The sequence below is a fragment of the Phyllobates terribilis genome, unplaced genomic scaffold, assembly GCF_046119375.1.
Source record: "Phyllobates terribilis strain yellow unplaced genomic scaffold, ASM4611937v1 Scaffold_1__5_contigs__length_1240528914, whole genome shotgun sequence".
NCBI lineage: Eukaryota > Metazoa > Chordata > Amphibia > Anura > Dendrobatidae > Phyllobates > Phyllobates terribilis.
This window is the reverse complement of record NW_027362761.1, coordinates 894,210,992-894,224,528: the sequence shown is the minus strand read 5'-3', so window position 1 is coordinate 894,224,528 and position 13,537 is coordinate 894,210,992. Positions and strand designations below refer to the sequence as shown.

Below are 13,537 nucleotides of genomic sequence, written 5' to 3'. Positions count from 1 at the left end.
GCACAGACACCGCACACACCCGCAGACATCGCACAGACACCGCACAGACACCCCACACACCGCGCACACCCGCACAGACACCCACACACACCAATCATGACCGGTCTGGGAGGTGAGGCTGACCTGTGCGGCCGTGGGAAAGTTCATGTGAGTTCATGCAATGCAGTCAAGCATGAACTCACATGAACCCTCTGAGGGCACCGCGGCGACTTCAAATGAACAGCTGATCGGCATCACCTGATACCTCAGCTGTTCATTTGAAATAACCGGCGGGAAAGCGCAGCACAGAACGGGAAAGCCGGCGGTGAAGTCTTTTCACTGCCGGCTTCCCCGCCCGGGTTCTTCGCTCCCCGCTCCTTGGTGCTGCGCTCCCCGCCCGGTCCTAACTTACGATCGGGATGGGAGGTGGCGAGGGGAGCGGAGGATCGGGGTGGGAGGCTGCGGGGAAGCAGTATGGGGCTGTGTGATTGTTTAAAAGCCGGCGGCTTTTTACCGCGCGCCGGCTTTTAAACAATCAGGAGAATTCTCCCACGCTGGGATGGCATTCTGATGACAGGCTGGATCTCAGCTGAGCGCTGCCATCCAGCTTGTCATCCTTCAGAGACACTGCAGAGCGCAGGCATTATGGGAACTTCCGATTCCGGTATTCGATATTGTAAAAGTATCGGAATTCCGATACCGCGAATATAGGCCAATACCCGATATTTCAGTATCGGAATGCTCAACACTAATGACAACCCATCGTGTTTGTAGCAGGTTTACTTGTCCTCTGATAATATTGTGCTGTTAAAACTGTGAGATTACCAAAACTACATGAAGCAGCCCAATAAGTAACACATCACTGGAATCAGGTTCTCTGTCTTTACATTATGCGGCTTTCAGATTTGGTGGCAAAAACATGGCAACAGATTCCCTTTAAAAAGCTGACACAAACTTTTGGTCCTATATTACTGGTGCTCGGAAGTTCTCATTCTGGGGATATTTCATGTAGCTGACTGAACATTGGGCACAAAGCTATTTATTTTTAGAGTGCTGCACCTTTTTTTTTTCAGATTTTATGTGTCGTGGACGTGCTGGTCATGAGACAAACCTCACGTGAGGTCATATACAGAATAGACGTGACAATGACAATCATTTTTTCACTTGAATTAACTAAGCACTACAAGGATAAAAAGGAAAACTTGTATAGTAGTATTAAAAAATTTTTGTAGTCCCTTTATTCCAGTATATTACTGTTTACACAGATTCCAATGTATTTGTTGGAACCCAAACATGTCAGCCAGTGGGGAGAACTGCACTAAATCTTCTCCAGAATTGTAAGGCCATGTTCACACGTTCAGTATTTGGTGAGTTTTTTTTACCTCTGGATTCGTAAGCCAAACCTGGAGTGGGTGATAAATACAGAAGTGGTGACGTGTTTCTATTATACTTCTCCTCTGATTGTTCCACTCTTGGTTTTGGCTTACAAATACTGAGGTAAAAATCTTACTAAATACTGAACGTGTGAACATGACCTTAAAATTAATTTTCCTTTACTCACGTCACACATGGTCTCACCAACATACAAAATACAGCTGCTGCAAAATTGCAGTGAAGCATCTTCTGAACATTATTTATTCTACTAAATTTAATTTGGTAACGTGACCAGATGGAACCACTGGCTAAAGATTTAATTTACTTTTTTATTAGACCCTTAAGCGAGGAAGAAATATCAGACCTAAAGGAAAGACACTACAATTCCATTACTGAGCGTCAGAAAGTGGACGATGTGAAGATACAGAATGAGGTAATGACTATTTCTGCATCGCTTCCATATAAACTGTGAGAATGGACAATTGCTCCCTTTGTACTGAATACTTGATAATACGGATCACATATGGATGGCCTTATAGTACTGAAAAAAAAATTAATGAAAAAAATGTCTATATATATTATAATATATAAAGCTCTGGCAAAAATGGCCTTATAGTACTGAAAAAAAAATTAATGAAAAAAATGTCTATATATATTATAATATATAAAGCTCTGGCAAAAATTGAGACCACTGAACAGTTTTCTATTGGAAATCATGGAAAGACTGGTGGAAAGCATGCCAAGACGCATGAAAGCTGTGATTAAAAATCATGGTTAAAAACATGAGGAATTTGAGGTCTGAAAGCACGGTTTCTTTTTTATTATTTTGACGCTTTATCATTTGCTGCAAATAAATAAATACATTTTTCGCTTTGAATTTCGGAGACATGTTGTCAGTAGTTTATAGACTAAAACAACAATGTACATTTTACTCAAAAATATACCTATAAAGAGAAAAATCAGAGAAACTGAAAATTTTGCAGTGGTCTCTTAATTTTTGCCAGATATACACCCACTATATTACATTGTGTATTATTTCATGTGAGCTTTAGTGGTTCATGTAGTTTCCTCTTTGCTGCTTTCCATTTTTGGGGAAGGCTTTCGATTAGTTTTTTAAAGATGACTGAGGTTTGACATTTCTCCATCCACAAGAGCAGTGCTGCGGTCAGGCAGCCATGTTTGCAGGCCAGAGCTATTCTTTTGTCACAGGTATCTTGAAACTGGAAACAGCCTTTCCTATAGCTGGAAATACATCATTAATCCACAGAATGTATTTTTTCTTCTGCCTCAAAATTGAACAATTGCAAGAAAAAAGTAAGTGAACCCTTTGGAATTCCCCTTAATTCTGCATAGATTGCTAACAAAATGTGGTCTGATTGTTTTCTAAGTCACAATTATAAAAACATGCAATCTAACTGAACTAATACAGCACAAACAGTTGTATGTGTCTTATATTGAGCATGGAAAAATAAACTTCCACATTGTAGGGAGAATATGTAAGTGACACATTGAATTTAATTACTGGTAGATCCCAGTAAGCAGCAATCACCTCCACCAAATATTTCCTGCTGCTGCAAACATGATTTGCTCTACACTTCAGGGGAATATTGGACCATTCATCCCTGCATATGTTTAAGTTCAATATGTCGGCATGCCTGGTGTGCACAGCCCTATTCAGGTTATATCTCAGTATCTGAAAAGGGTTATGGTCAGAACTATGACTTGGACATTTCTAAATAATAAACCTTTTTTTTTATTATTCCTTCAAGAGTGCACAAGTTGATTTACTTGTGTGTTGTTGTCTTGTTACATCAACTAATGTCTCTTCAGCTTGAAGTCATCATGGACAGCTGCACTTAAATTCTTCCTGGAAATATTTTACACCTTTTAAATTCAATGTTCGTATGGCGTCCAGACAGGAAAACTGCCCCAAACAATGATGTTTCCTCCAGCATGCTTCACGGTTGGAATTAACTTTTGGCTTTGGTATATACAGTCATGGCCAAAAGTTTTGAGAATGACACCAAAATTATATTTTCACATGATCTGCTGGCCTCTGGTTTTTATTAGTGTTTGTCTGATGTTTATATCACATACAGAAATATAATTGCAATCATATTATGAGTACCAATAGGTTATATTGACAGTTAGAATGAGTTAATGCAGCAAGTCAATATTTGCAGTGTTGCCCCTTCTTCTTCAAGACCTCTGTAATTCACCCTGGCATGCTCTCAATCAACTTTTGGACCAAATCCTGACTGATAGCAGTCCATTCTTGCATAATCAATGCTTGCATTTTGCCAGAATTTGTTGGTTTTTGTTTGTCCACCCGTCTCTTGATGATTGACCACAAGTTCTCAATGGGATTAAGATCTGGGGAGTTTCCAGGCCATGGACCCAAAATCTCTATGTTTTGTTCCATGAGCCATTTAGTTATCACCTTTGCTTTATGGCAAGGTGCTCCATCATGCTGGAAAAGGCATTGTTGGGCGCCAAACTGCTCTTGGACGGTTGGGAGAAGTTGCTCTTGGAGGACATTCTGGTACCATTCTTTATTCATGGCTGTGTTTTTAGGCAAGACTGTGAGTGAGCCGATTCCCTTGGCTGAGAAGCAACCCCACACATGAATGGTTTCAGGATGCTTTACAGTTGGCATGAGACAAGACTGGTGGTAGCGCTCACCTCTTCTTCTCCGAATAAGCTGTTTTCCAGATGTCCCAAACAATCGAAAAGGGGATTCATCAGAGAAAATGACTTTGCCCCAGTCCTCAGCAGTCCACTCCCTGTACCTTTTGCAGAATATCAGTCGGTCCCTGATGTTTTTTCTGGAGAGAAGTGGCTTCTTTGCTGCCCTCCTTGAAACCAGCCCTTGCTCAAAGAGTCTCCGTCTCACAATTCGTGCAGAAGCACTCACACCAGCCTGCTGCCATTCCTGAGCAAGCTCGGCACTGCTGGCAGTCCGATCCCGCAGCTGAAACAGTTTTAAGATATGGTCCTGGCGCTTGCTGGTCTTTCTTGGGCGCCCTGGAGCCTTTTTGACAACAATGGAAGCTCTCTCTTTGAAGTTCTTGATGATGCGATAGATTGTTGACTGAGGTGCAATCTTTGTAGCTGCGATACTCTTCCCTGTTAGGCCATTTTTGTGCAGTGCAATGATGGCTGCACGTGTTTCTTTAGAGATAACCATGGTTAACTGAAGAGAAACAATGATAGCAAGAACCAGCCTCCTTTTAAAGTGTCCAGTGATGTCATTCTTACTTAATCATGACTGATTGATCGCCAGCCCTGTCCTCATCAACACCCACACCTGTGTTAATGGATCAATCACTAAAACGATGTTAGCTGCTCCTTTTAAGGCAGGACTGCAATGATGTTGAAATGTGTTTTAGGGGTTAAAGTTCATTTTCTGGGCAAATATTGACTTTGCAAGTACAGTAATTGCTGTTCAGCTGATCACTCTTTGACATTCAGGAGTATATGCAAATTGCCATTACAAAAAATGAAGCAGTAAACTTTGGAAAAATTACTATTTGTCTCATTCTCAATACTTTTGGCCATGACTGTAGTGTTCTTTTTCCTCCAAACATAGCAATGTGCATTTGTGCTGAAAGTTCAACTTTTCTCTCTACTTCCCATAGAACATTTTCCCAGAATCATTTCAGAACATCCAGGTGGTCTTGGTTGAACTTAAAATGATTGTTCGCTATAATGATATTGATAACCTATTCTGGGGATAGGTCATCATCAATATCAGATCAATGGGTGTTTGACATGTGTGAGCATAAAACTACAACTCCATACATAAATTAATAGGAGCCGATCTTCAGTAATAGAGAGCAGCCAGTCACTGAACAGAGCTCGGTTGCCAATCTCAATCTATGGACAACCCCTATAACACAGGCTGTAGTTTGATATTTTTTACAGCAGCAGCTTCCTTCATGGTGTCATTCCACGAATAGTATTTTGAATACATGAACAGAGGTTTTTGCAGTAGGTCTTTTTCCAGCTCTTTCAGGATTGCGTGGAATTCTCTTGAAGCTGGGGTGCACATTATTTTTCAGTCCAAAGGCAATGTCATAGTGGATCAGTTCCACAGGACACAAAAATTTAAAGATCACCAGAACCACGGTCGGTACATTAATACATCACCAGAACCAACTTTGGAATATTTTAGGTGGATTTGGACAGTTTCTGTTCAGTTTCAGCTACAAAAACTCAGTGTGAACACACCCTAAGTTACATTGAGTTTTCGGAGCGGAAACAGTCTTGAACTTTTTTTTTTCACAACTTTTGTCAGTCTCCCGGTTTTCTGCAGGCCTCAAGAAATCCATTGGTGTGTCGCATGCTGGGCAGGACTGTCTTGGAGTGATCAGAACAGGGCACCCTCACCTAGGGAGAGTGGACATAGTCTTCATTTGTAAACCGTTTGTCTAACCTCAGATTTGAAGGTCTTCGGCAATGATTTTGTAGTCTTTACCAACTGAAACTTGTCTTTCTTTTGACATGGTTCACGAACTGGTCTTTTTTGAGAAAAACAATTTTGTCAGGAAGCTGGCTTTGTGTATCTTTATTTAAAGGGGTATTCTCAATTTGTCTGTTGAGCGTTTCAGAGCAATGCAATCTCCTTAAATTTCTTTAGCTCCTGGTTTCTAGCAGGGCGGCTCTCCTCTTTGAGTGACAGCTCCACTGAATAGACCTATAGTATTAGTAGAACTATAAAACACAGCACAAATTCTGCTGTAACACATTCAGCTATCAGTGGCTTGTTCTGAGTCCACATGATTATCCCTTTACTTCTACATAGAGATAACAGGGCACTTGAACAAGCACACAGGTCCAGAGAGAGCAGAGAGCTGTGATTAGGAGACATGTGAAAGCTGCTGGTGATTTATAACTGCAAGAAAAAACACAGCAAAAAAAGGGCAGCAGTGTTTACCTGCCCAGATCTTCAAACCAAATGCACTACCAGGGTGCAGCAAACCCACATAAAGATGGCGGCTACACAGGTGCAAAATACTGATGAGACAACCACTCACAACCTACCATTTCATGGAGGGGGCAACTGCTTAGTATTTGAATTGCACACAAAAAGGCTTGTATAGGGTGCTGTTCACATAAGCCAGATACTGTGCACTACCCTAGTGTGAACAGCACCCTATACAAGCCTTTTTGTGTGCAATTCAAATACTAAGCAGTTGCCCCCTCCATGAAATGGTAGGTTGTGAGTGGTTGTCTCATCAGTATTTTGCACCTGTGTAGCCGCCATCTTTATGTGGGTTTGCTGCACCCTGGTAGTGCATTTGGTTTGAAGATCTGGGCAGGTAAACACTGCTGCCCTTTTTTGCTGTGTTTTTTCTTGAATTTTTGGGGGAATTTTAATTCTTCTTAGTGTGGCTTTGCTGTTTGTGATTTATAACTGTATCTCTTCAGAAGATGGGAGGGAGGTGAGCAGTTAACTGCTGTATGAATGGACTGGAGAGAGCTGGCTGCCATGTTAAGTCAATCCCTTTTTTTGCAATGTAACTACTGCCACTCTCAGCCAAGCATTAGAGGCTTGACTCCATGTAAACCAGCTGTACACTATAAAGATAAAATCTTTCATTGTAGTAGAATGATAGCGGGTAGTAAAAGCAAGCCAATTGCAAACTTGCTTATTTTCATGCTGTCTAACTAATTAAAGCAATCTAAGAACTTGAAAACACCCCATTTAATGGGCAAAGCACTTATCATATGCACTTTTCCAATACCATCACCTTAATAGAAACACCTGTTACCAGTTGGCTCTATCATTAAAGGGAATTTGTCAGCAGGATTTCACCCCCAAAAAACTATTTCTCAGTACTGGAGGAAGGAACTGGCCATGTAAAGGTATTGCTGGACTAGTCTTTGATAGAGCTCCATGCACATATAAGTAGTTTGGGGTGTGACATCCTGCTGACAGATTCCCTTTAACACTGAAGCTTACTTTTTCTCCCTGCACTGTTTACTCAATGTGCCAAATAAAAGACTTGAACGGCACAATGGTTTGTGTGTGAATAGTTGTTATATTTTTGTCTGATTGTTACTTAGCTAATAATCAGACCACATGCTATTAGTAATCTAATGCAATACTGAGTCGCTCGTTACAACTCAGTCTATTGACTGTATGCTACAAGGTGTTGCTGCGTGTTCAGACTTCAGGAGCGCACCTTTCCCCTGCCTTCCTGCTAGCTTTCTGCCCTCCTGATGATTGGCAGTTTGGATCAGTGGTATCAGAACGCTGCTTCTCCAAACTTCATTTTCTGACGTTGCAAGCAGAGTCCTCTTCCTGCAGCATCAGAGTAGTGCAGGGGACGGCAGCAGGCTGGATACAGAGGTCAGGCCAGCTTCTGAGCAGCGCTTGCAATTTTTATAAGCTTATAAGTACTGTGCTCCTTGCCTAGGAGACTGGCCACTATGGATTGACTTCAGAGGTGGCCTGTGACCTAGGCTGCAAGCAATAAACCATAAAATTAAAGATCTCTGTGTTGTTGCTGTTCTTGAGAAAAATTTGAATGACAGATACACTTACAAAGTTTCTTGTTTTTACAAGCATTTTGTAATATTAATTTACAATGTTGAGAAAACCCCTAATATCTACACCAAAACTACATTTGTTATTGTCAGTGAGACTTTGCGTTGAGCACTCAGTCTTTAAACAAAGGCTTTCTAGAGGGGTGGTCATTCCAAAGAAGTGACACGGTAAGCATTACTTAACAAAGGAGTTAAAACGCTCTGGATATTTTGGAGAGAATGTTCTGTAAATGAATCTTTTCAATACACAAAAGCCTGTCTGTTTACTTATAATGGGTAATGAATAGGACTAAACTAATTGTTATTGCTATAGAATATGAGCAGTGTGAGTGAGGCTAAGTGCCCACGATGCAGAAATGCTGCAGATTTTTTCCACTTCTCCCTGGCAGGAAAAAACACATGCGGATTTTACATGCGTTTTTCCCGCCAGGTAGATGCGTTTGTGAAGCATTTCTGCATGCGGGTTATCAAGCGCTTTTCGAAGCGATTTTAGCATCACCTGGAAAAGTGCCTGACAACTTGTTCACACTATATAAATCCATGCAACCTTCATGGATTTATATAGTGTGACCAAGTTAATAGTGAAAAAAAAAAAGAATAAAAATGGTAAAAAATAAAGATTATACTTGCCTTCTGCTGGCCCCCGGTCTTTTCTCCGCTGCGTCCGGTCTCTTGTACGGCTCGCGGTGGTGTGAAAGGACCTTTCATGACGTCATTTAGTCATGTGACAGGTCAGGTGACCGCTAACGTTGGCGGTCGCGTGACCTGTCGCATGACTAAATGACGTCATGGAAGGTCCTTTCACACCACCGCGAGCCGTACAAGATACCGGACGCAGCGGAGAAAAGACCGGGGGCCATCAGAAGGTGGGTATAATATTTATTTTTTATTTTAAATTCTTTTTTTTACAGGTTCTATGGTACCTGGGTCTGGAGGAGAGTCTCCTCTTCTCCAGACCCGGATACCATCAGCACATTGAATCGCTTAATTTCCGCATGTGCACATGTAGTTATGCGGATTTTAAGCGATTCAATGCAAGTCAATGGCGGCAATTGCGCTGTGTGTCCACAAAATTAATGGAAATGCTGCGGATTTTTCCGCAATGATAATCCGCAGCGGAAATTCTGCGGCATAAACGCTTGAAAAACGCATAGTGGGCACGCAGCCTTAGTTTCCTAGTTTTGTTCCTCCTGGTTTGGCTACAATTTGATGAGGGGATGGGGAAAAGTGCCACCTAGAGGACAAAGAATAAGAGGTTTCCGAAGCAGTTTGATCAATGGCAGACACCCTTTATTCAGACAGAATTAAAAGTAGACCTCATGTTATCATGGTTTTTAGGTTTTGATTGTTGTTTTTTTAACATTCAAATCTAGTGGTTTTTTTCAACTTTATTCAAATTGTCCTCTTTCATATTCAATCTGATTTTATTAAAGTGTTTTACAAACAGAATAACATAATTTCTTATTTAGCATTTGGTATTGAAATACTTGAACAGTTGTGCATACATACATACACATATACATACATACACACATAAGCGATAATTTGTATTAATTATCAACTTTAGTAGAAAATATGAAACATATATGATATGAAGATAAACATTAAGCCTTCACACAGCTGGAATAAGCTTTTTTAAGAAGTGAGGTCATCAGTCGAAGGCATGTAATCTTAAGATAAATGCAAAGAAGAGCGAAAAGATGAGAGAGGTAAAAATAAAAAATAGAGGGAGAAAATTAAAAAGAAGGGAAAGGAAGTGGGGGTTATGGGAAAGGGGGTCCCTAAAATCTCCTACATGTTACATATTGTCCTATGTTCTTCTATGAGTTAACGGAACAAACTTTGAAAGTCAGCTGAATCTTGAAATAAAATCCACACACTCCATATTCTCTGAAACTTATCATTGGTATCGTTATGATCTGCTGATAATTCCTCCATTCTACATATGTTAACCATTTCTTTATACCAATCCATTATAGTAGGGGGGTCAGTTCATTTCCAAAAGCGCAAGATCACCGTCCTTGCAGCAATTAGGCAAAATCTAAGGATATCTTTCTTTTGAGATCCTATTGAAGAAGGCAGTATCGATAGCAAGGCTATTTGTAGTGATTTCTCTATTCTATTTCCTGTAATCCGTTGATAGTTATCAAACACCTTTTCCCAAAATGGTTTGATCTTGAGACATTCCCACCAAATATGGATCAGAGAGCCTATTTCCCTTTCGCAACTCCAACATATTTCTGAGGTAGTGGGATATATTACCTATAGTTATAGTTTAGAGCAGGGGTCTCAAACACGCGGCCCGCGGGCCGCGTGCGGCCCCTGAGGCTGCTTTATGCGGCCCGCAGGCACAGACCCCTTGATGATCCTGACCAGGTCCAGGAGGAGCCGCCGACAGCAGCGCTGCATTGCCGCACAGAGACTGTTTCCCAGCACTGCATTTCCAATGCCAGCCGCTGGCCAATCAGAGGCCAGCAGCTGATATCTGCGTGTCGGCGCAGCGAGTATGACGTCATTGCCATATGCAGATGTCAGCTGCTGGCCTCTGATTGGCCAGCGGCTGACATTGAAAATGCTGTGCTGGGAGACGGTCTCTGTGCGGCAATGCAGCGCTGCTGTCGGCGGCTCCTCCTGGACCAGGTCGGGATCGTCAAGGGGTCGGGCTCTGTGGTGCCTGCGGGCCACATCTGCAGGAAGGATGCCGAGGGAACAGAGGACAGGTGAGAATCATCTTTTTTTTTTTTCTATTTTATGTGTGTGAAGAACAGCACAGGGGGCACAGAGCCACAACATGGGGACCTGGATGGGGCACATAGCCACAGGACGGGGACCTGGATGGGGCACATAGCCACAGGACGGGGACCTGGATGGGGCACATAGCCACAGGACGGGGACCTGGATGGGGCACATAGCCACAGGACGGGGACCTGGATGGGGCACATAGCCACAGGACGGGGACCTGGATGGGGCACATAGCCACAGGATGGGGACCTGGATGGGGCACATAGCCACAGGACGGGGACCTGGATGGGGCACATAGCCACAGGACGGGGACCTGGATGGGGCACATAGCCACAGGACGGGGACCTGGATGGGGCACATAGCCACAGGACGGGGACCTGGATGGGGCACAGAGCCACAGGACGGGGACCTGGATGGGGCACAGAGCCACAAGATGGGGACCAGAGCCACAAGATGGGGACCTGGATGGGGCACATAGCCACAAGATGGGGACCTGGATGGGGCACATAGCCACAGGACGGGGACCTGGATGGGGCACATAGCCACAGGACGGGGACCTGGATGGGGCACATAGCCTCAAGATGTGGACCTGGATGGGGCACATAGCCACAAGACGGGGACCTGGATGGGGCACAGAGCCACAAGATGGGGACCAGAGCCACAAGATGGGGACCTGGATGGAGCACATAACCACAGGACGGGGACCTGGATGGGGCACAGAGCCACAAGATGGGGACCAGAGCCACAAGATGAGGACCTGGATGGGGCACCTAGCCTCAAGATGTGGACCTGGATGGGGCACATAGCCACAAGACGGGGACCTGGATGGGGCACAGAGCCACAAGATGGGGACCAGAGCCACAAGATGTGGACCTGGATGGGGCACATAACCACAGGACGGGGACCTGGATGGGGCACAGAGCCACAAGATGGGGACCAGAGCCACAAGATGGGGACCTGGATGGGGCACATAGCCACAAGATGGGGACCTGGATGGGGCACATAGCCACAGGACGGGGACCTGGATGGGGCACATAGCCTCAAGATGTGTACCTGGATGGGGCACATAGCCACAAGACGGGGACCTGGATGGGGCACATAGCCACAAGACGGGGACCTGGATGGGGCACATAGCCACAAGACGGGGACCTGGATGGGGCACAGAACCACAAGATGGGGACCTGGATGGGGCACATAGCCACAAGATGGGGACCTGGATGGGGCACATAGCCACAAGATGGGGACCTGGATGGGGCACATAGCCACAAGATGGGGACCTGGATGGGGCACATAGCCACAAGATGGGGACCTGGATGGGGCACATAGCCACAAGATGGGGACCTGGATGGGGCACATAGCCACAAGATGGGGACCTGGATGGGGCACATAGCCACAAGATGGGGACCTGGATGGGGCACATAGCCACAAGATGGGGACCTGGATGGGGCACATAGCCACAAGATGGGGACCTGGATGGGGCACATAGCCACAAGATGGGGACCTGGATGGGGCACATTGCCACAGGATGGGGACCTGGATGAGGCACATTAGTACAAGATGGGCGCCAGGATGGGGAACGTTGCCACAGGATGGGGACCTGGATGGGGCACATAGCCACAAGATAGGGACCTGGATGGGGCACAGAGCCACAAGATGGGGACCTGGATGGGGCACAGAGCCACAAGATGGGGACCAGAGCCACAAGATGGGGACCTGGATGGGGAACATTGCCACAGGATGGGGACCTGGATGGGGCACATAGCCCCAAGATGGGGACCTGGATGAGGCACATTAGTACAAGATGGGCGCCAGGATGGGGAACGTTGCCACAGGATGGGGACCTGGATGGGGCACATTAGTACAAGATGGGGACTTGGATGGGGAACATTACTACAAGATGTTTTCCATTATTACTATATGATGCTAATTGTAAGACAATATTACTGTATGTGGCCAATTGGGGGAAATAAAATTGTAAAAAAAATAAAAAATAAAATAAAGCATGAAAAAATATTGGGCACTAAAAATGCTGTTTTATATGTAAACTAAAGTAAACACAAAAAAGTGCACGTTTATTATCGCCACATCCATAACGACCCAAGCCATAAAAAAATAAACACGGCAAAAATGTTCAAAAGGTGTATACAAAAAAAATGGTATCACTAAAAATGTCACATTGAACAAAGAATGCGGCCCCCCAAATTCAAATTTTTTCCATGTGCGGCCCATATACCCAGCCAAGTTTGAGACCCCTGGTTTAGAGGGATAGTGATACCACCTTGTGAGTATCTTGTAATTTTTTCTCCTGAGCAATGCAAGCACTAGAGTTTGAGTCAAGAGAAAACTTCTTTCCCAGTCTACAGGAGATATTTCGGCCCCTAAATCTCTTTCCCATGCCTGTTGAAATTTCAGTTTTCCCACACCTCCCTCCCTGCTTAAACCTCCATAAATCACTGATAAGATGTGTTCTGGCCCAGTTTCTTGTAGAAAGTTTTTCATAGAAGGGTAAATTTGAAATTGATAACTTATCAAATTTGTGCACTGCTAAAAAGGATTGCAGTTGTAGATATTCAAACCACTTGAGTTTCTTGTTTGGAGACCGTTCCTGTAGATAAACAAAAGAGGGCAACTTCTCATTTTCTAGTATCTGATATAATCGAGTGTTCTCCACTGCCCCCCGACCGAGGAAAGAACTGCACATGTATCCAGGTATAAAAGATGGATTAAGAAAAAGTGATGTGAGTGGACTAATTGATCTTCCAGGGAACACCTCTCTCCTCAAAGGAAGCCATGTTCTAAGAGTACTTTTAGTGATACTACATCTGACCAGGTCTATCAAATCTCCTGAAAACCATGGCAGGTATCTCAATGGTATATCTGAGCCCTCTTG

At 43.9% G+C, this 13,537-nt stretch overlaps 1 protein-coding gene across 2 annotated transcripts in view; it reads left to right on the top strand.

The window, feature by feature from the left end:
- AP1AR (adaptor related protein complex 1 associated regulatory protein) overlaps window positions 1–13,537 on the top strand; it is an 83,863-nt gene that overhangs the window by 33,321 nt on the left and 37,005 nt on the right. For both annotated transcript variants that reach the window (XM_073640692.1, XM_073640682.1), the window contains exon 5: window positions 1,690–1,786. In XM_073640692.1, the coding sequence (XP_073496793.1) occupies window positions 1,690–1,786 (97 nt within the window). The remainder of the gene's footprint in view (window positions 1–1,689; window positions 1,787–13,537) is intronic.